The sequence below is a fragment of the Populus euphratica genome, unplaced genomic scaffold, assembly GCF_000495115.2.
Source record: "Populus euphratica unplaced genomic scaffold, PopEup_1.0 scaffold241.1, whole genome shotgun sequence".
NCBI classification, from domain to species: domain Eukaryota; kingdom Viridiplantae; phylum Streptophyta; class Magnoliopsida; order Malpighiales; family Salicaceae; genus Populus; species Populus euphratica.
In genome coordinates this window covers 220041-246813 of record NW_011500067.1, presented here as the reverse complement: position 1 = coordinate 246813, position 26773 = coordinate 220041, and the positions used below count along the sequence as shown (strand labels likewise).

At 31.7% G+C, this 26773-nt stretch overlaps 1 protein-coding gene across 1 annotated transcript; it reads left to right on the top strand.

Moving 5' to 3' along the window:
- The first annotated feature begins 4495 nt into the window (after positions 1–4495).
- Positions 4496–18033, top strand: LOC105108268 (N-alpha-acetyltransferase 16, NatA auxiliary subunit-like). Its single transcript, XM_011002516.1, has 26 exons — positions 4496–4875; positions 5684–5762; positions 6619–6701; positions 6800–6949; positions 8172–8287; positions 8550–8655; positions 9193–9264; positions 9354–9469; positions 10645–10774; positions 11373–11450; positions 11534–11587; positions 11698–11768; positions 12411–12465; positions 12556–12651; positions 13133–13261; positions 13372–13454; positions 13543–13773; positions 14759–14891; positions 14976–15083; positions 15227–15358; positions 15700–15756; positions 15925–16022; positions 16131–16189; positions 16271–16382; positions 16531–16631; positions 17264–18033. Exons 1-26 carry the CDS (start codon positions 4825–4827, stop codon positions 17464–17466), a joined length of 2703 nt encoding a protein of 900 aa, XP_011000818.1. The 5' UTR covers positions 4496–4824; the 3' UTR covers positions 17467–18033.
- The last annotated feature ends 8740 nt before the right edge of the window (positions 18034–26773 follow it).

Genomic DNA, 26773 nt, shown 5'->3' with positions numbered 1-26773 from the left:
TAAAGAAACCTCCAAGACTATTTGTTGTTTAATGAGAAAAAAAGTACTAATGAATAACTAGAGTAAAGATGTAGTAGCTTTAAACACTTTAAACAAAATCTGAATTGCTTAGGATGAATACGAGAGAGTTAGTCACATATTATTTTTAAGAATGATAACAATCATTAATAAAATACAAACTCATGACAATAAAATGGATAATATTACCATCATTACGAAGATTCAAATATTCTTGACACTAAAATATCATTTTATTTTTGATGAGCATGAGAGCAATACATCAAAATTTGTACCCACCTATCATCTTAATGAGAATTGTCTTTTAAAGTTAATGTGTTTTTTTTTTATAATCATGTTTACAATACATATAATATAATGCTTATACACTGAAAACAAAGAAATTTATAGTGATGACAAACCAAAAACATTATAATAAATATAGCAATTTGCCTTGTCTATAATTTATTTGTGTGAAGGGTATTTTAAAGGTATTGCTTCTAGTTAGGAAAGAAAGCGATAGATATTAAAATCTAGATGTGAGTATAAGTCATGTATTGCTTGTAAGGGTACCAAAGAAGTATATAAAGTGAATTTATATTGAGCATGGTTACTCATTAATTGAGCTTATTTAGAGAAACTTCATCACCTTAAGATGAAAGATACCCTAAACTAATAAAAATGTTCTTGGTTTTATGGTATATACCTATATAAAAGTAAAGAAAGCTTATCATTTTGTTATAAATAAAAATGGGGGTGCACAAAGTGTAGATTTCACATATTAAGATCATCATAATTTATTACAAGAACATAGAAAAAGTTTGAGTGGAAAAGATGCTTAAGGTGTTGAATTACCTTGAAAGTATGCAAGCACAATATTCATATTTTATATATTTTTTTTATGTTATCTCAATAGATAAAGATGATTTTTTAATGAATTTGTTTTAAAAGAATAAGATATCAAGATTATATTATGAAGTTTTTGATGATATGCTACTATTTGAAACAACATTTACACAAATAAACGTAACATGATTTGTGCACTATGTGTAGGTATAAATCACTGATGAAATAATATATTTTTTGAATATGTATTTTTGTATAATGAAACTTAGATTTTTAGATGGTACACCTTGTTTGAATTAACTAATGAGAAAAGATTTTGTTATGTTGAATGTTGTTGTTATGATGAAATATCTTAAAGATGTGTTATAATATTTTGGTTAATGTCAAGGTCTAAATTACAAGGTTACAAAATTCTTCAATTGAATATGATTATGATTATGGGATTGAGAAAATAGATTTATTAGCCACTTTGATCCATTTGGTATTAGTAATGAAAAATTGATTATTGATATTACAAATAGATGGTCATACGAATAAAAAAACTCTTGACTTAAGTCTCAAAATGAGAAGAAAAGTAAAAAAAATTATATATATAAAAAAATATGATGACAACACCATTATCATACTTATAACTATAAGAAACATTTGATATCTTGTCAACAATCATAAATGATAAGAAAAAACCTTGAGATAAATATATTACCTAACTTAATTATTTATTTTATATTATTCTAAATTAAAAAAAATATGATGACAACACCATTATCACACTTATAACTATAAGAAACATTTGATGTCTTTTCAACAATCATAAATGATAAGAAGAAACCTTGAGATAAATATATTACCTATCTTAATTATTTATTTTATATTATTCTAAACAAATAATGATATAATTGTTTTTTATCGGATTCATCTAATGATTGTTTAAGATAAAATCCATTAGTCAAAATTTAAAGGACTTGTTTCATAGAAAACAAGAGTTAATCGATGAACAATAAATATTTTATTAAATATTCCATTGTGAATACATATTTTATTTGTAATACCTTAAAATATAAGGTAGCTCTAAAAATATTATTTTGTTGGTTTTGATTATATAATATCATGATGTTTTAATATTTTTTTTTTTAAATAAAAGGTAGATTTTTTAGAATTAAAAGTTGTAAAACTCTAGTCCTTTCTTGCTTAATAACAAAGGAAGTGAAAACTAATGTTAGATGTTCGGTCAAGTAAAGCTTTAGAGAATCAAGTCATGCCTATTTTTTCTAAAAAAAAATGTCATGTTTGAAAAAGATTTTTAGCTTGGTCATGTAAAGCTTTATAGACTCAAGTCCTGCCTACTTTTTTAAAAGAAAAATGTTATGTTTGTAAAAAAAATTTAGCTAAAAACAACATTAAAGACATGTCACATCTTATTATCTAGTTTAGAAAAACATCTAACTATACATAATAAACTTTCTAGTGTATGTGCAGGGATGACAATGATTATCCATAAATCGAGTTTTGTACTTTTTATATCTAAATTTAAACTCAAAATTACTATCTATATCCACTTCAAAACTTAACAAATATGTATTTTGAAAACCTAAACCCAACCCAATCAAGTTTTTATCATTCATCATCTATTCATAACTCAAATGTAACTAAACAACATACCATAAAATTAGTGATCCTTGATAATAACAATATGAAATCTAGCTACCACTATTTCTCTTTTTATAAAATAACTCATTCTAATATAAAGATTGAAATCTTGATTATACAACCATTCCATGTCTTATAACTTTTCGAACAATAATAATAAAAAAGATAAAAAACAACTAATGCTCTCATCAATTTAATAAAACAAAAAAACTAATATTAATTGATCATCAAAAGAGCCAACACACATCTGTATGTGTACCGTGAAGGTATGAAAATCACAAAATTACATGTTACTCACATAAATAATAATTCTCGCTCACCATTCTAAGTCACAAAACCAAAAAGATATAGAAACAAATAACAAACTTACCATCTTAAAAATATAAATCAAATTATGATTTTAGAGATAAATAAGCTTATTACTTGATATTGAGGTGAAAGGCCAAATAAAAAAACTCTAAATTCATATTTTTTCAAAAGACCTTAATACATGATTTGAGATTATATATTTGGAATAACTCTTCAAGTTTATGAAAACACTAAGATAATACGATTAAGATCCAAATAAATTACTAGACAATTATTAATTATCACAAGTTCTTAATTTATTAGAAATACAAAACACAAATAAATACACAAAAAAATTAAAAATTAAACAACATAACTTTATATAGAAACTCAAGTGGATGCATGAGTGGATAATGATATTTATTTAATTTAAAAATTAAACAACATAAGAAACTCAAGTGAATGCATGAGTGGATAATGATATTTATTTAATATTATGATAGCAATTATTTTTAAAAATATTTTTTTATTAATAAATATATTAAAATAATATATTGTTTAAATTCATTTTAACTTTAATATATTAAAATAACTTAAAAATAAAAAAAATAATTTTTAACAAACAGGCGCCCATCACGTTGCTAAACACTGCCAATCTGGAAAAATCACATTATAAACTTAAGCCATGGGTATATTTATTTATTTATTTATTTTCCATGTAAAGAAAAGATGAAGATTCGGGCTCAAAATCCGTAAATAACAGCAAGAAGTTCACCCATTTGCTATACTGAATTCAACTAGCCCCACATCAAAAGAAAGGAAAAATCATATCATATTCCTGGGTCCCACACACACACAATACACGCAGCAACTACATGAATATAGGAACCATGGGTATATATTCTTTCCTATCTAAGCTACATGAATAAACCATGGGTATATATTCTTTCCTATCTATTATTGATCTCAAATCCTAAAACAGATCCCCAGCTCCATACAGCACTAGAATTGATATCCTTTGATCCTTGAAATCTTTTCACAAATGACGTAAGTTATTTGTTCTTAATCAACAGTCTTATTTAATGCCATAAAGATCCGCGTGTAAGCCTAATTCGATATAAATTCACAATAAATTCTCTTTATATGTGAATTCAAAGTCAACACACCAAAACAACCATTTCTTTTTAAAATATTTTTTATTTAAAAATATATTAAAATAATATATTTTTTATTTTTTAAAAATTATTTTTAATATTAATACATTAAAATAATTTTAAAATGTTAAAAAATATTAATTTTAAAAAATAAAATATTTTTAAAACATAAAAATAAACAGACATTGAAACTTGCAAACAAAGAAACAATTTTTTTACTTTAAAATAAGATAGTAAATTAAAACATGAGTCAAAGGCATTACATGAAAAAAAAATATTTACGGGTAACTTTTTAACCGCAACTCAAAATGATGCTCATAATACGAAACCGTCTATGGTAAAAAAAATTCAAGAGAGTTCAACCTTATTTTATAACTTAATTTGAGGAGGAAATATTAGATTGATATCTACTAAAAAAAAATACTTGCAATAATTCTAATTCCCATCCATAAAAAAAATAAAATAATTAAAGTAGAAAAAGGGCTGCAATTTCATGGAAAATAAAGAATATTATTGGTTAGATTACGGAAAAACCCTCAAGACTACACGGTGGTGTCCTTTCCCTTTACTACTAGGCAGCCGTGTTCGAGTGGTTCACTCGTTTTTCAGTCTTTTCCGTTTTCTATTTCTTTTTTTAATCTTCTCTCTCACAGTAGGGTTGCCTTTGCCTCGCAGTCGCAGTCGCAGTCGCAGCAGATAAACGCCACCACCTCTGAACCTTTCTCCGTCTCCCATTTCCCGGTTATCGGCTCTCTCCACTCCAGCAATAACTATAGCAAGAAAAAACAAAAACAGAACGACGTCAAACCCTATCCCCCCAATCTCTCACTCTTGATTCTATCCTATCTCTGTAAAACCCTATCTCTCTCTCACTCATAGACAAGAAAAAAAAATGGGAGCTTCTCTGCCTCCCAAAGAGGCTAACCTCTTCAAGCTCATCGTCGTAAGCCTCCGATTCCCTCTCTCATTCACTGTATCTATTTGTGCACTCTTGGTTTACTTTATCCTTCTAATTACTACAAATAACTGTACGATCGTAATCGAATTACAATATTGATGCATTTGTTTCTTACTGTAGATTGATCATGGACTGTTTTTTTTGTTTAATTTAGGGCTTTTTTTTGTTTTTTAATAAATGAGAAACAGATTCCATTTCTGCCGATTGAAGTTCAATTCCGAGTTAGTGTATTTGTTGTATTAAGGAATGCGAATGATTTCAAGTTTCTTGTTTCATGAGTTTTGGTGGCTTGTGTCAATGCTTGAGAAGTTGAATTTTTTTTCCTCCTGTGCTTCAGTTCGTTAATGCTGTTTGTTTTTATCTACAAAAAAAGTGACTACTCGTGGATGTAAAACACTCACTAATTGTTAATGCATTAACTTCAATAAACTGAAAATATAAACTTGATGCTAATTCGTTCTGAGTTGAAGAGTTCCATTTTGATGGTGATCTGATTGCCTTCTTAATCCTTTTCTTTTTGTGAAAAAATGCTTTTTATTTGAATCTAAATATCTTAATCGTCATGTGGTATTTGTATTCTATGTGGTGTCTTGTCTTTTGCACCAACTATGTTAAGCTTTAAACCACGATCTTGCATCTGTGGTGGCAATGGTGGAGTAAATCACAGTGGCCTTCATTGACTTCGTGTTAGAAGCTGGATTATTAAATGATCAAAGTTTTCTAGTTGCCAGGAGTATCATGTGATGGATTCATTTATTTAAAAACATTACCGCATTCCTTTCATTTGTTGCAGAAATCATATGAAAGTAAACAGTACAAGAAGGGACTGAAGGCAGCAGATACTATCTTGAAGAAGTTTCCAGACCATGGAGGTATTGTTAGCTTCTCATGTTTGAAAAGTTGTGCTTTTGAAAGTCAAATTTCTCTAGCATATCCTTCGATGAATGAATCTTACGAGTTTTGAAAAACGTGATGATTATTTAAGGAGAAAAAAAGTTGAAGATGTGAATCCAAGAAATTTTATTTTTTGTTTCCAGCAGGGCACAGAAAAATTATTTTAATTTTTATGATGAATTAATTTTTTATCTTCTGTAGTGTTGGGAGTGCGTTGCTGGGTGCTCACAGGTTTTTCGCCTAGTTAAAATGACCAGGAAAACAAAGATGAGATTCTAGGGTTCTGAAAAATTGCACCAATTTTGAATAGAAACAATTGAAATGGAAATTAGAGGCTACTAGCATCCTCCCTGTAGGGTTCATGTTCTTAGGAATCTCAGTTTAAGATTCATTTCATCATGCAGTTACTGAGAATAAATTGCTTATATTTGCTGTGACCAAAGAATTGAGAACTCTTGCCTTTGCAACCAGCAAAGACTTGGTTCTCATTTGTTCTTGATTAGATAGTACTCTTTATGGTTGGTTTGCTATTAAACCTCTCTATGAAATGCTTCAAGACAAATCTGGGACTTGGTTGCATTCAAATTCATAATATAAGGTGTCCTAATTATAAACAAGGATATGGAAGTGGTAAAGATGTAGTTATGGTCAACATGAACCTAGGAACCGGAAATATTGTTGTTCACCTCTTTTATATTCTCACAATGCACGTAATTTTTATTCCACTACAAAATCCACCCTCTGAATTTTCACTCCAATTTTTAACCACTTATGAGCTTTCAGTCCATTATTTAATTTTAACTTTTTTCGAATTTTGTTTCTCTTGGTTTCCAGAAACTTTATCCATGAAGGGTTTGACATTAAATTGCATGGATCGTAAATCTGAAGCATACGAACTTGTCCGACTTGGCCTAAAGGTTGATATGCTCCATTTTGTATAACATTTATTATTTTTTCTTTTTTCATCTCACCTTTGTAAGGTAATGTTGTGTTTTGGTTTGTTTCTTTAATGCAGAATGACCTTAAAAGTCATGTTTGCTGGCATGTTTATGGCCTTCTTTACCGCTCTGACCGAGAGTATAGGGAGGCCATCAAATGCTATCGAAATGCATTGAGAATAGATCCAGACAATATTGAAATACTGAGGGACTTGTCGCTCTTACAGGTATAACTTGACTTTGTCTGCCCCTTCCAAATGACCTTTTTGTCTTTATGTGGTCCTTGCTTGACTAGAATTTTGGGACTATATAATCAAGAGCTATTGATACTTACACTGATTTTGCTGCCTCTTTTAAATTGATGGATGCCCTAAAAAGCCAAGCTATAATTCAAATTGTGCTAGATATATGGTGTTTCCCTTCCTACATGTTTCTCTGTTCCCTGGTTGGTTTTGATGTCCAAATGTTGCCGAGCTTTCATTTCTTTTAACTGTTGCTGATATCTAATAAACCATGTCTGGGTACCGAAGTTGATTTTCTGAGGTCAATGATATTCTTGTGCTTATTAAGTATCAACTCACATATGGTATAGTTCAAGTCTTTGGAAACCTCTAGCACCTACACGGCATGCTTGTATGCCACAGAAAATCAATAGTTGTTTTACCTATGCAACTTGTTATCCATGCTTTGTAAATGGCATGATAATTAATCTTTTGGTCTCATGCTACTGGAAGTGATAGATGCTTCCCTGTAGTTCACAAATGGAAAATTACAGGTAGAACTCATGTTTTTATTGCAATGAAAAAGTCCTGTTGGGACCTTAACATGAACATGGGATCTTTGTGGTCATCAGTTCTTTCACTTACCCATCACGACCAAGCTAAGTAAATAGGGAATTTTTGGCAAATTATTTCTATTTTGTGATGTACTGTTTTTCTAGATAGAGCAAGATTGCACCAACCAAGGTCCTGGAAGTATCTATAGAAATGCTTAAGCAGGTGAGTGAGAGAAAAAGGACAAAAAAATTAAAATTAAAATATGGCTCTTAGAAGCGAAGTCTTAATAAAGGTTAAAGAGGATCCAAGAGAAACTGAAAGTTAAGCTCATGCATTGAAAGTTTATTGCTATCAGAAGAATGCTCAATGTGGCAGAGTTGATAGCATGTTGAGAGGATGGTTTAGGGAGCATAGATGCAGGAGATGGTAAAAGATGGTCCACCCTGATGTCCCATACTTTCACATTCAAGGACATTTTTCACATTACCGTTTTACATCCAATATAGCCAATGTAGGTACTCCTATAAACGAAATACTTTAATAAGCAGCTAACCTGGTGCCATGGTATCTGCCTAAGTCTTGCCTTTTCTCTGCTCTTTTCAGCATGCTGTCTGGTTTTTGCTGACATAAAAATTGTTTGACATGAAGTTGAAATTTTCCTTTTGTGTTGCAGGCTCAAATGCGGGACCTTACAGGCTTTGTTGAGACTAGACAGAAACTTCTATCCCTGAAACCAAATCATCGCATGAACTGGATTGGCTTTGCTGTTGCCCACCATCTGAACTCAGAGTATGACTTTATCATGATACCCAAAGTTTGTTTTGAACTTAAAGCTTATTTATTCATTACAGGAGGTTATTAAGGATCTTTATGAATGTGGAATATTGCAGATAATTTTTTGTCAGTTGAATGTTATAATCTCATCAAATTGTCTCTGAACTTCTTCTTTGCCTGTCTTCCTCTATGTGAATTGGAAGTAGCAGTGTAAAGTAATCTTGTATGATCTACACTTTAAGTCTTCCCCTTGTGCTTTATTTTACTTTTTTACCAGTGGTTCGAAAGCAGTTGAAATTCTTGAAGCATATGAAGGGACACTAGAAGATGATTATCCTCCAGATAATGAACGATGTGAGCATGGTGAAATGCTTTTGTATAAGGTAACACTGTTGATTTCATATATACAGCTCTATTCTGTCTTAGATCTTTTCAATTGTTAGGTCCTTGATGTTTTGCTTCTTTCTATGTGTTTGCTGTGCCATATATGTGCAAAACTGAATATGCTGTTACTCCGTTGATAGTTTATGCTGGCAATAATTGTATTTACAATGATTTTTGGGCTATGGGTTGTTGTGCTTCAAGATGATTAGCCAAGTGCAACTAAATCAGTATAAGTTGGGAGCTTTGCTTTGATGGTGAAGTTTAACATTTATTGTTTTCTCAATTAAGTGCAAGACAGATTAGTGGCTGAATGTGATGGTGACATTGTTGCTGGATGGATGAGTCTCAGGGGCTAATTAGGGTTGTGATGATATAGCTTTTTTTCTTCTGCTGCTTCTTTTTGGTTAGAAGTGACTGCATGAGCTAGTCTCATGATTGTCATTAAACTTTTTTAGAACTTGCATTCTGAGTTGTGATATTTCTAGATCTCTCAGCAGTTTTGATGGCTATATGCCGGTGATTTATTGTCCTTCCAGATCTCTTTGTTAGAGGAATGTGGTTCTCTTGAGAGAGCTATTGAGGAGTTGCGTAAGAAAGAGTCAAAAATTGTAAGTGTACACTTCATTTGACACTAGGGTAACTACTTGGTGGGTCTTCTTGAGTTTGAGTTAAATATTTACAACTGAAAGTTCTCCAGGTTGATAAATTGACCTATAAAGAACAAGAGGTTTCTCTATTAGTGAAGCTTGGTCGTCTTGAAGAAGGTGCTGAATTGTACAAGGAATTACTTTCTATTAACCCTGACAACTACAGGTGATTTAATTTGCTTAACATTTCTGAGAAGAAAGAGAATGTCCATCTAACAGAAATGACAGGATTGCTAGTAAATTTAGCAATTTATGTTTTTGTGATTCCAACTATGAATTTAGCCACTTGTGTCTTTTGCTTGTCTTTTTTCTTCTTGTCTAAAAACAAATTTGGTAATTTGAATTTGATAGCTTCATTGTAGATGTCTACCACATATATTTGGTTACTACAACTTTTGATGTGTTATATTGTTTGGTGTTACGAGATCTGTCTTGACATTCATAATGAATCAGAATGTATTATTTTCTGAAAAATTGTTGAAATATGTTTCTGCCAGTGGACAATGAGGATGAGGATAGAAATCTGTGTTTGATGTTTTATTCATCTCTCAGGTGCCTTCAAATGTCGACATCAATTCCTGTGTTCAATTGCAAACATAATTAACTATAGCTTTGTTGTGTTAGTAAATGCAGTGTCTGAACGTGTGATGAACCAATTTTTTGTTTTTGTAATGCAATATGGCCTTTTATTTGAAAAGTTTTGATTACAAAAGGAGCAAGTGCCCAAAATAAGGTGTGCTATTTGCTGTTGTTGTTTTTTAGCTACCTAGCTCTGAAATAACCTCATCACTTTTACCTTTAGGCAAATCACAAAATTTTGCTGGTCCTTTCATTTGATTTTGTTTGTTTATTGTTGTAGACAATATTTTTCTTTTCCATATTGCTGTAAATTTACCAGAACTAACCATTTTCTTTAACATGTATTTCTTGTAAGATGCCATCACTCCTATTGAACATCTAAAATTGATTTCTTGTGAAATTCTTCTTGCACAAACTGATCAAGTTGCTGTATAGATTTTCTCACCTGATTGTGAAGAGTCTGCCAGACCTGCATATATTTGACTTATGATCCTTAAATTGTTGATTATCAATGGTTTTGTTTGCCTTGTTCCTATCTTTCTTATAGTTGTCGTATTGTTGAAAATCAGATTTTGAATTGACAGATTACTGCTGTCTGAAATCTAAGCTACAGATGTTGGAATGGTGACCATAAGAGTAAATTATAAAATTAACGCAAGTGTTGCCTGTTTCTTAGTCTTTCTCTGGTGTTCAGTGAATCTTGGTTTGCTTTTGTAGTTTTGATAAGGAATCCAATGTTGTCACTATCTTTTGTCTGTCCAGATATTATGAAGGTCTACAAAAATGTGTTGGGCTGCATGCGGAAAATGGCCTTTCTTCTTCTGATATTGATCAGTTGGATACCTTGTACAAATCACTTGGGCAGCAGTACACTTGGTCATCAGCTGTTAAGGTGAGGCATGCCCTTAGATTTTGTATCTGGAGATATTTACTGCCCTTCTCTTACCTGAGGTAGATATATCATGTATTATTCATGTTGTAAAACCTCCTTTTCCCCTCTTAGTTTGAATCATTGGTTCCACCCCCTAACCCACCCTACCCTTTACTGGTTGAGCTAAGTGCCCGTGGCATTCTATAAAGGCTATCTAACATCAGTAAATTTTGAATGCCCACCAACTTAAAAAACAGCATTTATGCTAGGCTCTACAATTGTTAAAACATTGCCCCCTTCCCTCAGCCTGCTCTGCTTTGTGTGGTATTCTTTGGATCGAAACCATGAGCATCAAGACCATGACCCCATCCAGCCACTGAACTGTCTGGGCAAAACTTTTTAGTGAAATTACTCTGTTGTATGGTATATCTGAGAAATGCTTAATATGGATTGCTGTTGGTCAGACCTTGGTTTTAGCACACTCTTTAGTATCATCTTCTATTATCGTTGTCGATGCTATTTTCTTCCCCTATCATTGTATTTTTTTGAATATAAACACTTATGTATGTGATGTTTTGCTGGGTTACTTTGTGACTACCACTCTTCCTTTTTAATTCAGAGAATACCACTTGATTTTCTCCAAGGTGAAAAGTTTCATGAAGCTGCAGATAATTACATCAGACCCCTCCTGACCAAGGTATTTGTAGTTACAGTTCAAGCAGTTCTTGCTGGCTTTTCTATTTTTGCTAGGATTATGTACAATCTTCTTCTTGTTTTTAGGGAGTTCCTTCGCTATTCTCAGATCTTTCACCACTATATGATCACCCTGGAAAGGTGAGTTTGATTTCTTGTATGTTGTTTGTGTATCTTTTTGGAGGCTTTCTGCTCATGCTATTATTTCATTGTCTGGTTAAAAGCAATCTTATATGCTTGCTCTTATTCAGGCAGATATACTGGAGAAACTTATTCTCGAATTGGAGCATTCTCTTAGGATAAGTGGGGGATACCCTGGGAGGTAATTTATGCTTTGTACCATTGTACCTCTATTCAACTTTTGTTAGTAAAATCTGATCCTTAAAACTTGAAATATAAAAGATGGAAGGGAAATTCCTTCAGGTATTCTTTGGTAACTAATAACTCTTTTGTTTATTCTATGCCTTTCGCTTATTAACTGTTGGGAATGATTTTGTTTTGAGTCCTTGATTTGTTGTTCAAACAAAAAAATAATTTGATTTTTTTATCTATGAAAATCGAAAAAACTTAAGAGGCACTGACGTTAAATTGATTGACAGGACATGTTTTGTCATTTGTGACTTACAAAAACTGTTTTCTGCAATCAAGCTATTATTACAGATTTTGGACCAGTTATTCATCATGTTAACTTATTGTGCTGCCTATTAGTATGAGTGAAGCATGAAGATGTCCATAATGGAAAAATTACATTTGGAATTTTCCTATGTTTGTTTTTTTTGCTCAGTAACTGCCTTTAGTACATTTAGGGGAGAGCTTGCTATTAATATTTTTAAAATTACAGATTTGTATCTCAATAAAGAACATCTGCGATGCTGCTGATAATTTGGTATTTCTACATCAAGTCCTGTTCTTTTTTGTTGTTTGCTCTTCTTAACATCCTTGTGTATTCCTTTCATATATGCAGGGCAGAAAAAGAGCCTCCTTCAACACTTCTGTGGACCTTGTTTTTCCTGGCTCAGGTGGAGTACCATCAAGCAAATAGTTAGCTGCTATTACTGTATCCTTTTGATGCTTTCTAATAATTTGTTCAATTTTTTGTTACACTGCAGCATTTCGACAGACGGGGACAGTATGATGTTGCTCTGAGTAAAATTGATGAGGCTATAGAACACACTCCAACTGTGATTGATTTATATTCTGTCAAGGTTGATTTACACCTATCTGTAAACTTTTATTTCCAAGGTTCTATAGACAAGTCTCATTTTGCCATCTTTATTTTATAATTTTTGAAAGCTCCCCTCTTTGTTTCCCATCTCGAAAGGAATTGTTGATTCCTTGATAGTTTCTGAGCACATCTTGAAATTTTGCAACCAATATAGCATGAACAGGCAGCATATGCTTACTGGTTTTTCTTTCCCAATTCCGTATGTTAGTTGAGATGTGTGGTTTGCCCTCATTTTTCTTGTGGGTGTGGGATTGGCACCTAGATACTTTTCTTCCTTTCTCTGTTGGATTGGTCCGATTGTCACCATTTACTGTTGTCTTTAAGGTAGAATAGTACTTAGAGAAAGGAATGAATGTGTAAAATTTTGTAGTTCTTACAAATCCTACTGCTAAATATGTTTAGAAAGTACAAACTGTTGGGTTTTGATGTTCTCACTCTGTTTTTGCATCTCTCAATCGCAGAGTCGCATTTTGAAGCATGCTGGTGATTTGGCAGCTGCTGCCACTTTGGCAGATGAAGCTAGATGTATGGATCTTGCAGATCGATATATCAACAGTGAATGTGTCAAACGAATGCTACAGGCTGATCAGGTGTGGAAGCTGCAATTTTTGTCTTAATTTTAGATTTCCTATTATTGTTGGTTTATGCTTTCTCAGATTGTTTCTGCACGTGGTGCTTTACATTGAATTCTTTCTTGAAGGTGGCTTCGGCTGAAAAAACTGCTGTTTTGTTTACGAAAGATGGGGATCAGCACAACAACCTTCATGACATGCAGTGCATGTGGTCAGTCTGTCTTATTGTTGTTACTAAGTCTTGCTTTAAGTAGATATTTTCATTAGACATCCTGAGTGTTTTATAATAATTTGGCAAGGTATGAACTTGCTTCTGGTGAGAGTTTCTTCCGTCAAGGTGATCTTGGACGGGCTTTAAAGAAGTTTTTAGCTGTGGAGAAGCACTATGCAGATATTACTGAAGACCAATTCGACTTCCATTCCTATTGTTTAAGGAAAATGACTCTACGAGCCTATGTGGCAATGCTTAAATTTCAAGATCGCTTGCATTCACATGCATATTTCCACAAAGCAGCAGCTGGAGCTATCAGGTGAAATATTTTTGCTGGAACCTAGAAAGAGATCTGAGATTTTCTTTTTTAAATCAGCATTCCTGTCCGTTTTCTTTCCTTGCACGAGTTCGAGTCAGAATGCTGCTTTACATGCTTGCCTCATCTATGCATGTGCTGTGCAGACTCTTTCTGTTGTCTGAAATGATCTGCTGTTGGTTTTCCTTGAGCAAGCTGGGGTTGGGGGGTTCTCTAGGAAGGACTGCATGTTATTAATAATGCTTAACCTTTTTTTCAATTTTCAAATCATTAAGTTGTTACTCTGAGTTTGTATTGGTTGGAGATTTTTTCACTGAATGGTATGACAAATACTGGTTATCATTGGTTCTCTAGTGAAGGAAGCAAAGTTCTTTGCATTTTGGTCCAGTTGGACAAGGAATGCCTTTTCTACTGCTTTTTTTTTTTAATCTTTTTTTTTTCCTTATCTCCAAGTTTTTCTCCTAGAGAAGGAAGCAAAGTTCTTTGCATTTTGGTTGTCATTGTTTACCCTTCTTGAAACCTTGGAGCGCTAGTACGAATACTACCATGGTGAATACCTTGCATAGGCTGCTGGATGCCATGGTCATTCTTCATGATGACAGTGGGCTTGTGTGATATTTTCAGTTGGCCCTCAATTCATTTCCTTCATTTCTTTCTTTTGGGGTTTGGTAACATGACATAAGTTAGTTGTGTATGAAACAGGTTACTAGAATATCCTGTTCACTGACTTCACCAGGGTATTCTCTGGTATATTCATGTCCATACATGGTGTTGCAGTTAACTATTGGAGCCAGAAACCTCTATGGTTTTCACATAGCATGGATTGCATCTCATTTCACAGGATTAATGTTTCATGCATTTTTCTTATTGATGTTACCATGTCATTTGTATTTTTTCACGTTGCAGCTTGCCATCTCATACTTGCAATGAACTCCTTGAATTAATATTTTTTTTTGGTTATGTTCCTGAGTATGGATTTCAAATGCAGATGTTACATAAAATTGTTTGATTTTCCTTCGAAGTCAATGGCTGAAGAAGAAGAAGAGATGTCAAAGTTGCCGCCTTCTCAGAGAAAGAAGATGAGGCAAAAACAGAAAAAGGCAGAAGCCCGAGCTAAGAAAGTATGTTAATATTATGTTTCTATGGCTTCTTGGCACGTTTCTGTTATAATGATTTTCATTCTAGTGTCTGATACTCCATTCTAGGAAGCCGAGGTGAGAAATGAAGAATCAAGTACAAGTAGTGTTTCTAGGTCAGGGAAGCGGCATGTTAAACCTGTAGATCCAGATCCAAACGGGGAAAAGTTGTTGCAGGTTACTTCTATTTCCTACTGTATTTTTTCCCTCAGATTTTATTCTTGATTGCTTCGAGGCCTCTTAGGCTACATAATACTCATCTTTCATCTCAGATGAATAGCTGTTAAATGTGGATGTTTCTTTTTTGTTTTTTTTACCAGGTTGAAGATCCATTGTTGGAAGCTACAAAGTACTTGAAGCTGCTTCAGAAACATTCGCCCAACTCTTTGGAGACACACTTGCTTTCTTTTGAAGTGAATATGAGAAAGAAGAAAATTCTGCTTGCTCTTCAGGTATTTATTGTCTGAAACATTGAACTTGGTCGCCATTTTCAGCCTTTTTCTCTTTCCTGTGTTACCATTCACAATGTCTACTTAATTGACTGTCAAGGTAATATTGGCAGGAAAACATTCTGTTATTTAGTCCAAATGCCATCGAGTAAATCGTCTTAAGATTGTTTCTCCCTCTCTGAAGAGAACAAGTGCTATGATAAGCCAACTGCTGTATTTTGTTTGGCTAAATCATTTAGTAGGTTGACAGTATGAATTTCATGATGCTTTCTAGTAAATGGTGCTTTTGTACAATTGCATTCACAACTGGTAAATTGCAGTTTTAATTTAACTTTCTTTTGTAGGCTGTAAAGCAATTGCTCAGGTTGGATGCTGAAAACCCTGATTCCCATCGCTGCTTGGTATATATCCTCTATCATGCGATAATCCTATAAACTTCTGTTTGATTTTTGATATTTCTTGTGTCCTGATACTGTTATTGCTGATTAATGTTATGCATGCACTGCTGGTTAGAGGATCAGAGACCCTTCGTTTTAATCTTTATTGATTGTGAATTTGATGTGCTGCAGGTTAGATTCTTCCATAAAGTGGGTACAATGACTGCTCCTGCGACTGATACTGAGAAACTTGTTTGGAGTGTCTTGGAAGCAGAGCGTCCATTCATTAGGTTCTCTTGCACATTTCCTTTTTCTTTATTTGTAACATGATTTGTTTTCTTCACCTTATCTATCTGTTCTAAATTACGCATTAAGGTTTGCAATGTTTATTCTTGTAGTCAATTGCATGAGAAAAATCTCACTGAAGCAAACAAGATTTTCTTTGAAAAACATAAAGGTAATCTCCCACCTTATGTGGCCCCTTTGTGCAGCTATACCTGGATAGAACTGGCTTGTTAACTATCTTTGTTTCCTGCAGGCTCTTTAATGCATAGAGCTGCAGTGGCGGAAATGCTATTTGTTTTGGAACCTAACAAGAAACATGAGGCTATCAAATTAATTGAAGATTCAACCAACAACCCTGCACCAATGTAATCCTCAGTGATCTGAGTTCTATTTTTTTTTTTCTTGGTTGATTTGTTTGTTTTACTTTCTTGCTGGTACGTGGACTTGCACATCTATATTGTTGATCCAAACTGAATGTAAATCTATATTTCCTTGTTTTATTTTTACCAAAAGAAATGGAGCACTTGGACCAGTTAAGGAATGGAAACTCAAAGACTGCATTGCAGTCCACAAGCTCCTAGGAGCAGTTCTTGATGATCCTGATGCTGCATTGAGTAAGTAAAATCTTTCATGGCCTTTTTTATTTTTAGCCAAAAAGGGAATATCTGCATTCTAGTCTATAAGCAGTTCAAACGGTGTGATAGAATTAATCATTCCTTCTCATGTTATTTTTAGTGTTTTTTTCTGCAGCATTAAAGTCTTAGGCGCATGGAGTATGCTTGGTGGTTTAGTGGGTTTTTTCCCCCAACTATTGAGAGAGGATTGGTCATATGGTCATCATTTTCCTTTTTCTCCTGTCTGCTCAGTAGCTATATGCTTGGCTACTTCTTTTTTTTTTTTTCTCATAACAATTTTAACCTGGATTCTCTCTCTATGTCCTGCTCCCTTCTAATTTGCTAGTTTCTTCTGCATATGGTGGGTTGTGTCCTTCATTAATGGGATAAGTGCATTTATTAATCTTTTGAAATCCAAATATTCAAATTCTCCTATATAATGTTATCTTTTCTGTTACATTATTTCTTTGCTCTTGAACCTGCTGAAGATGTAAGTTTCCTTTTGAATATTTATTTCTAAGAATGTTATAAATATTGGAACCAGGGACACGTTTGAAGCATGCATATAGTTTTTCATAAGATGGATGCTAAAACTTAATTTGCAGCTTGATATTGAATTCCTTCCTTTGCAGGGTGGAAAGTGCGTTGCGCTCAGTATTTCCCTTGCTCGACATACTTTGAAGGAGAGTGCAGCTCTGCCATGCCCAACTCAGTGTACAATCAGATAGCCAAGAAACCTGAGAATGGAGACTCAACCCATCCTGAAGGTGGTAATAACGCAGATTTTGTTACATTAAATGGAAAGCTGGAGGCTTTCAAGGATCTTACTGTCTGAACACAAGGCCAAATGAATGTGTGAGCTAACATGCAACTGAAATATGTATTAGCCGGTAGATGACATAACCAGGTGACAGCAGAAACGTATACTCTGGAGGATTTTCAGGTTACTGCTCGTTGAGGAGCATGCATGTGAGGTTTTGTGCTAGTCATGTCAATCCTCCACTGTTCTCTGAGATCACATTTTTTTTGTCTTCACCAGTTAATACCTTGCCTTATTATTCTGAGATGCATTTCTTTGCAAATGTGTATAACATATATTGTGTTTTCTAGGGTTGATTTCTTTTAATTCTACGCACTACTAGTGAGATCTTAGACGAGGGTGGTGGTGCTGTGGGTTTGCACCTGCATTTGGGGTTATTTGTCTCTTAGGTCAGGGAGCATTGCTGAAGTTTTTTCAGAGGACTGGTTTTAAATCTGGTCAGCATAGAACAATTTCCTGTAGAGCTGATCTGAAGAGAATGTTGTACTTATTCTATTAGCCGTTATTTGATGTATAAACGCAACATATGATGAAAAATTTTGCTGCAAGATTCATTAATAGTTCTTGATAGTTTTTGCTACTGCTTCTGGGCTTGCAAAATGTGTGTTCTCTATTGTTTCCTTGACATCTAATTATGGTTCCTTTATCCTGCTCTCCATGGTTTTAAGACCAGGCTGGACTCATGACCTGACTTGAGTCTCTGAGTTGTGGGTTGTTAGCTTAACCGGGATCGATATGCTTTATGCTACCACGGGAGAGCTAAGATGAACAAGTTTGGGACTCGTCGTAGGAGTGGTGAATTAATTACACTTCGCATGCTGAAAAATTATTTAAATTGAAGTGATTGGCATGAAGCAATTGACCATGAAGGAAAGGTTTGCATGTTGCATTCACGATTAGGATTCATGTTTTTATTAGAAAAGGGGCTATGCTTTTAGTTAGAATACATTTTGTATTTTGATTCGATGTTTAAAAATCTGTATAGGATTAGGTAGTACAACTTCTTACGCTAATATAAATACAGCCACGCATCAGCCCTAAATGATGGCCTGCCTTGCACGCATATATTTTTTCTATTTAATTTATCCTTTCTGTTTTTATTAATTTGCTCTCTTTTACAACTTGAAGAAACAAATAATCTTTTTTAGATTTGGTATTGTTAATAAATTTAGTTACTAAATATTGTATTTGATCTTCAAATGTTTAATTTTCAGGAAAATGTTTTTTTTTTTAGCTAATCAAATATAAATGAATCAATTGATAAATTAATAATGAATTAATTTGTTTAATCTAATTTTATTTAGAATAATAATTTATATTTTGAATAATTTATTAATTAATAGGTTACACATATAATATAAAAACTATTGGTCAGAAATTAAAAATTTAATAGGTTACACATATAAAAACTATTGGTCAGTAATTAAAATAATATGATTAATTAAATATGATTTCATTGTAAATAAATTTTAAAAATTAAGAACTATAAAGTAATTTATATAGAGAGTTATAATTATAAACTTAAAAAAATTAAATAAAAACTTAATTAAATAAAATTTTAAAATAATATACGTTACATTATTCAAGTAAAAATTAGCATATCCTTTTGATTTCCTTTCCAAATGCCTCCCTCCAATAGCGTTGAAAATATATGAACGAATACTGTTTTCTTCTTGTTTAGTAAGGAAACCTAGCTGGCTAGTAAGCTATTGGGTCTTGAGCTACAAAACGGAGGCAGTCCTTCCAATTCCAGAGTACTTGGGAGATTTGATATCAGGCTGATTAATGCAATTCTCCTGATGTTAATGAAAAGTGTGGTAAAATTCTAAAAAATATTTGAAAGTAAAAAAATTAGAAACTATAAATTGAAGCTTTTTAAATGTGATAACATAGAAGTATTTTAAAAACACCAAATTAGTATGGAATACTTTTTCTGCATTCATATCAGATACAACTAAAGCCAAAACAAAAATCACAACTTTTCTGTACGGACCCTACATGTGCTTATACTGTTTTGAGGGCCTTCAGAAGCGTCTGTTGAGCTCAAGAATCACTCTGATAACAATTTTCTTCGCTTGTTTTTGTCTGCGGGAGAAGGTCTGTATACTAGTCGAACTGTCCTTTTTTCTCTGAATTTGGCCTCGATCGAGCTGGGATTTTGCTGTACTGTGCGTTCGCTCTCATTTGTTTTATTGCTTTTGATGCCTCTACACGCATACATGTTGCTGGCTTATCAAGAGAAAGCACCACCCACATATGTCATCCTTAATTAATAAATAAATCTTACTTTGAAGACTCATCATGTTGTCTTTATTTCTGCAGGATACCGCACTAAACCAAGGTATATTCACATGGCTGTTGGTACAATGTTTTGGTTGAACACGAGAGAGGTGTCGACATAACCTTATATTAAATGGGTAGTGTCATCTCTGAACATAGTAGAGGATCGATATCCTTCATTGTATAATGCGATATATTTGTACCTTCTCCTTTGAATGTATCTGTTTGCTGATCTTCAAGTTTTGGGATTCTGGTGCTTCAACAGTGGTAGCAAGCTCGAGCTTCACAGTAATGATATAATGGTAGCAGTATGTAATGTGCTTTTCTTCTTCTTCTTCTTCATAATTTGGTGATGCTAAAAAATAATATAAAGTGCTTCATAACTTGGTGATGCTAAAAAATAATATAAAGTGATGGTATCAAAGTTTTAATAATTAAATGGTTAGGATTTCAAATCCTAATATCATTGTTCTCTCTAATTAATTAAATTAAATTAAGCACAAAGTATTAGTAAAATAATATGAAACCATTTCTCATAAATTTTAAGAATGAAATTATTTATTTACATATAAGAATGTTTTATATCAATTCCATCATGGTTTATTATTAGCATATGCTGACAACATTGTCATCATCCATCTTGAAAGTTATGCTCGAATGTCTTTTTAATTAGTTTACTAGAATTAATATCTAGAAATAACGAGTTCTAATATTTTTCTAATTGCAACTAATCACTCCCACATTGTCAAAAAACTACATATGAATTTGCTGTTTGTCTGCTTTGGAGATTGCTTGCATTTGGAAGTAAATCTTGAAGAAGACTATTTAACTTCGTTAATTTTAAAATGTGTTGACTTGTGGCTTAAATTGACGAGGATGCCTAGATTTGATTGAGAATTACATGATATGCTATATATTCTCTATATAAAAGAATGAAATATTGGGAATTAAGTATTTTTCGTAATTAAATAGAATTCATTTTCTAATAAAGAAAGAACCTTAATTTATGCTAGCATGAATGTGCTCCGGCAAGCTCAGATGTGTGGTAGCTTACTTTGAAGAGAGTTCCAAGACAAGTCAATAATTTATATTGCAATGCAGATTCCAACTGGAAATACCGTGCTTTACCTGCTAAACTAATATACAGGTGTAATACAATTAAAGGAACCATAAATGGATGTATCTATGCTAATTAATCTTACATTACATGAAAATTACTATTTACTTTGTTAATCTTCAATGGATGGATCAAATGTAATATATTATCAAATAATCATTTTAATTAAGAAATATAAACTACTAAATAAGACTCTGAAAATAATTTTATATTATTTTTTAACACATAATTTAAAATAAACTCTTGTGTGAAAATATAAGCTATATTAGATGAGATCGAATCAAGATAAATATTTGTATTTAATCTCACTATCATTACACTCTTTATTTTATTGTATTATATTTATTTGTGCTTGTAAGTTCATTAGCTTTACTTAATTTAATTGCTTGTTTTATTTATACAAGTACTGCTTTTATTTGTTGTGGTTTATTCATCCTTTTCCAAGACTTGACTCTTATTGCTACAATTGAGACAAATTCAGGGAGAAAAAGCTTTAAGACATGTTTGTTGTTGTTTTAGTATTTGATATCTCTCTTTAATGAAGTTGCTTTCTCTTGCAACCAAGCTCTGATAATTTTTTTATTTATTAATTTCTCACTCATACTTATACAATAGCTCTAAGAGAATGCATTGTAATAGCTTTATTAACTCGACTTTGGATACAATGAACTTACTTGAAAATGACTAACTAAAGAAGTTTGAACAGACTTTGGATATAATGAAGTTGAAAATGACTAACTAAAGAAGTTTGAATTGGCCTAAAGAACAAGTGGACAAATGAACAAGCTACTAATAGGACACATGTACATAATGCTACCAAAATCCAAATGAAAGTCTGAGACATATGGTAACTAACTTAAACTAATTTAAATGTACTAATTACTAAAACAAAAGACCATGATAGTATTGAGACAACTATTACTATTAGAAAATAAACAAATAATGACAAAATATTTTGTTGGTATATAGTTAAGAGCCTATCAGCATTAAAAACACAATGAAATTGCAGATAGAAACCATTATTGAGAAGTATCTTGTAAAGTTTTATATTTCATTGACAATCCCACCACCATTTATTCTACAACATAATTTTTCATTTACGGTCCCATTAGTATGAATGTTACTACCATTCTGTAAGTTTTACAACAAGTTTCAGAATGGGAAAGGATTTCTTATGGAAATCATGATCGAATCGTTGATGGAAAGACAATTCCAAATTCATTAGAGATTGCAATTTTTTTTTTTGTGATTCCTAAGTGAACATTTAATTGCTCAGAATAAACCCACAAACACAACAAGAACACATATTCAAAAATTGATTTATACAATTTCACAATTCATATAATTAGTTCACAACAATATACGAGATAAACAAAATTCCATACACATTTTTTTTTTTAAATTTTAGATATGAACAACACATTAAAATTTTTATTTTTAAATATTAAAATAAAATCAACAATATGAAACATGAAACCCAATACATCACATTTGAGGTGCTAAAAAAGATGGAAGTAAAGGGGGTGAAAAGATCATGAACTGGAAGGTCTAGAACATGGAGGAAAATTTATACAGATAGGTATACTTATTTAAGCCGCCGAATACATCCTATTTTCTTGTTAGAGTTCTCTTCTCATATTTTGTATCTTACCAGCTAGTTATTCGAACATTATTGAAAAAAAAATTTGGAGCTTTAGATTTGAAAACATTGAAGTTCAATTCTTTTGGATAAAAAGGCATTTCTATTGTAAATTAAGAATGAAAAATTTTCTTTTGTTTTTGTTTCTCACTACATATTAAGAAAATTTCAATTTCAGTTGAAAGTGTTGTCTAATAATCATAAAATGATTAGATGGTTAAATAAGTGGACTTATTTGTTTTGTTTATAATCATGCGATGTAATAAAAATATAGTAAAATTACAATCTTATAAAGGCTAGCATGCATATTAAAAAAATATAACATAAAAAAGATTAAACACAACTAAACAAATATAGAGTTTATACTTGAACAAAACTAACTTGTGCTTTTTGAAGCTTTTATAATATAATTAAGTTGAAACTATTGTTCTTGTTAAGGACAAATCTTTTATTATTAAAATTTTATTGCTCATCACTTTAATAAGTCTTCTAAAATTCCAACAACTCCTTCCTATTTAGATACACTCATGAATAATGTCCAACAAACTCAAAAAAATTACACTTAATATCTCTCAATAGACCAAACCTAAGTTCTAGAGTAGGATGAATGATTGAAGAACATGTCTAAGGAAAACTAACAACAAAGAAAGAAAAGAGCTCAATAAATTTTTTATGGATCATTTTCTACCTATACACTTATTTATACAACTTGAAAAATCAAAATATTAATACTTATAATTCATGAATGTTTATTAATTATGATGAATGTTCATAGTTCATGAATTATTCATAATTCATGAATATCTATAATTTATGAAACAATTCATGAATGTCTATAATTTATAAGTTTTTATAGTTCATGAATTACTTGCAATAACATTCATTCCCATCACATAATTAATGTATTAAATCATGCATTAAGATATTTTAGGGAGTAAAAAAATTACTAATCAGATAAGAATTTAACAACAAATATTTTTTCATTACCCAAACCCAAGTCCAAACTTATAAACCCACAAGTCTACTATCTAATCAACAAAGCACTTTGGATTTGAAACTTTTGCTATCCAATGGTTATTTGAAAATAATTTTTGATTCATCTTTAATTAGTTTTTAAAACATGTTAATATTTCATGTTAAAGTATTAATGTTGAATGTTGAATGATAAAATGCAACATGGTTTTAACTTAAATGTGAATGGACCTTACATATAATTTGATCTTAAAATACCCCCTTCATATTTTATAAACCAATTCTAATAGAATAAAAATAAGGCAGAGTCATGAAGAGCTATGCTTCATTATATTTTATGATTGAAAATTTTGTATTTTTTTTAGTTTAATATCTAAGATTGTATATTACTTTTGTTTTGCTCTGCATTTTGACTTAATATTTAGGTTTATCACTTATTGATAAGCATGCTCCTCACATGTTGATATGATTCATGCAAGGGTTTGACAATTAAATTTGATTTTTGGTTTAATATTTTTGATATTTTAATTTAGATAATCATTATATCAAGCTTTTCTTGATAAAATCTAATTTTAGCTGTTTTAGATTTGTCTTTTCATGTGTGTGAATTCTAGAGTTTCTATCCTCCGGATTCACATCACTTATGCTAGATCTTCTTATAAATATATTGTTTGAAAGGTGCTGTGAATTCATCAAATGGGTGATGAACACACAAATGAGGAGGGTCTAGCATTATATCCGCGTTTAACATTCTAATTAGAGGTTTGGTTTTGAATGGATAATAAAAATGGTTTGTTTTACACTTAATCAATTCTTTGGGAATGGATAATAAAAATGGGTTGTTTTACACTTAATCAATTCTTTGGGACTTCTCGTGTATTTTTATGTTTGGAAAGATTTCTATAGCATACCTTACCTATTAACCGACACTGAATTTGAGCATGTTCTTGAACTTGGACTAAACTGTCTTCTTATTATTGTTATACAAAACAAAGTCTCTAGAACTTGTTGATACAATTTCAACCTAATTTAATAAATAAATCAAATTTATAGCATGTTTTTGTTAGAAAAGTGGTTTCACATGCCTAGATTTGTTTTTTTTTTTTGAGCTAAGATTTCTGGTACGCGCCTCGTGTAAGGCTCTCTCTCTTAAAAAGTAATTGTAATTAAATTCATAATTAAAAATTAAAATCTTCCATACTTCAAATATAATAATTTTAATTTCTAGTAAAATGCATATTCAATCAATTGTGTTCAAACTAAGGGAAACGTACGGTGGTAAGGTATGTATTTGTTTTAATCTTTTAGGTTTAAATTTTGTTATTAGTATTTGCACAAGCTTATTAAATTACTATAAACAGACCTTGTTAATGTGAGGATGTATAGTTAAACTCATCAATAGATAAAAAAAAAAAACTAATTTGAATTAATACATAAAAAAATATCATTTACTGGCATATTAAAAAAAATAAAAAATAAAATCAACTGGCGTCCTTCACATGCATGTTGGCCCAGACAAATCCTGCATGTCAATGCACGAGACACCCATTTCATATCTCAATGTTCGGTCCTCGGTCATCAACGCGCTGCGCGGAGACATGAGATGAAAGGTCCACAGCAAGAAGATTTTAAATGGTTGCTGCTCTATGCTAAGAACAGTATAAATTATATTTAATAATTTAAATTATTAAATTGAGATATTATTTTTAATATAATATTAAAATTTTAATTATAATCAATTTAAATATTATAATTTTTATTTATTTAATAAAAATTAAATATAAAATAATATATATCTATATATATCTGTACAAGTTTCGAGATTAAAAAGTTTTTATTTAAAAGAATATGTTAAAAACTAATATAAATTATATTTTAAAATTTCTGTTATATATTTAAACTATTAAATTAAAATAATTTTTTTAATTATATCTGAAATCAATTAACAACAATGGCAAATGATTTGATTATCACAATCCACTAGCTAGCGAATTAGACATATTTTTATGATTATGAATTTAGTCGCCTATCGAGTCTTATGACAGTGTGATCCAGTGGTTTGCCGGTAGGAACTCAATCTCACTGTCTTGTCCAGCAAAAAGGAAATATATGCTCGGTTGTGAAGGAACATCTCCATTTTAACTTAATAGCCTTTGAATCTGTCAGCTGCGACGGCACATACATGCACTAATACACGGAATACACGCACCTTTTTTTTTTTTTAATAATCGAGATATTATTGATGTAACTAAGTCACCATTAAAATTACAATAAATTAGAATTTAAAATATTAAAAAAAATATATAAATAAAAATATTGATAAGTTTCTAGACCAAAAACACTACACTTGGATTAAGTGCAAAGATAGCAGCCGTAATAGTTACATGTTGACAAATCCAGATATTAGTACCTTGATTACTGCACCATTTTTTGTCAAGCTGTTTGCTCAACATTTACTATACGAGACTTGATTAAGATAGCCTTAGAGATGTTTTTGAAGGATTTTAATGTAATAAATCCACACATAAAATTGTGAACTATCATTAGCCATATGATAAAAGATACATGGAAGAAAATATACTTCGATCTTGAATATATACTTTTCAAAGGAAAGTTAAAAGTAAAAGATGGAGATAAAAAGTGGAAAGTTAATTAACATACCATCTCTCCTCGGAGCCCTTATAGTTTTAAAAACCTAAAGCCATATATATACATAATCTCTCTTAATGGGTCATAAAGATATTAGTTTCAATAACCTAAAGCCAACTACTAATGCTCAGTATATATACACATCTCTCTTAATGGGTCATACCATCTCCCCTCGGACCCCTTATAGTTTCAAAAACCTAAAGCCAACTACTAATGCTCAGTATATATACACAGTCTCTCTTAATGGGTCATAAAGATATTGGTTTCAATAACCTAAAGCCAACTACTAATGCTTAGTATATATACACAGTCTCTCTTAATGGGTCATAAAGACACTGATTAGGTCAGATAGGGTTGGTTTCTTTCATTTGTCACTATGCATAACTCTTCCAATTATGGGGTGCCAATAACTATTAAGATCCAGCAATACCATATATCAGGTTGGAATTTAAGAGGAAGTTTCAAAAAATCTCTTTTCTTTTCTTTTCACTGATGAATGCAGTAATTAAAGTATGGATGACCTATTTAACGTCCAACCAAGTCACGGTAGCAACAAATGAGCCATGTAATTGTATAATCCGAGAATTAAATGGAAAAGCAAGAGTATGTTCTAGTGTGCTTCAAATACTAGTAGAAGCCGGATAATCAATCACAAGATGAAGGAC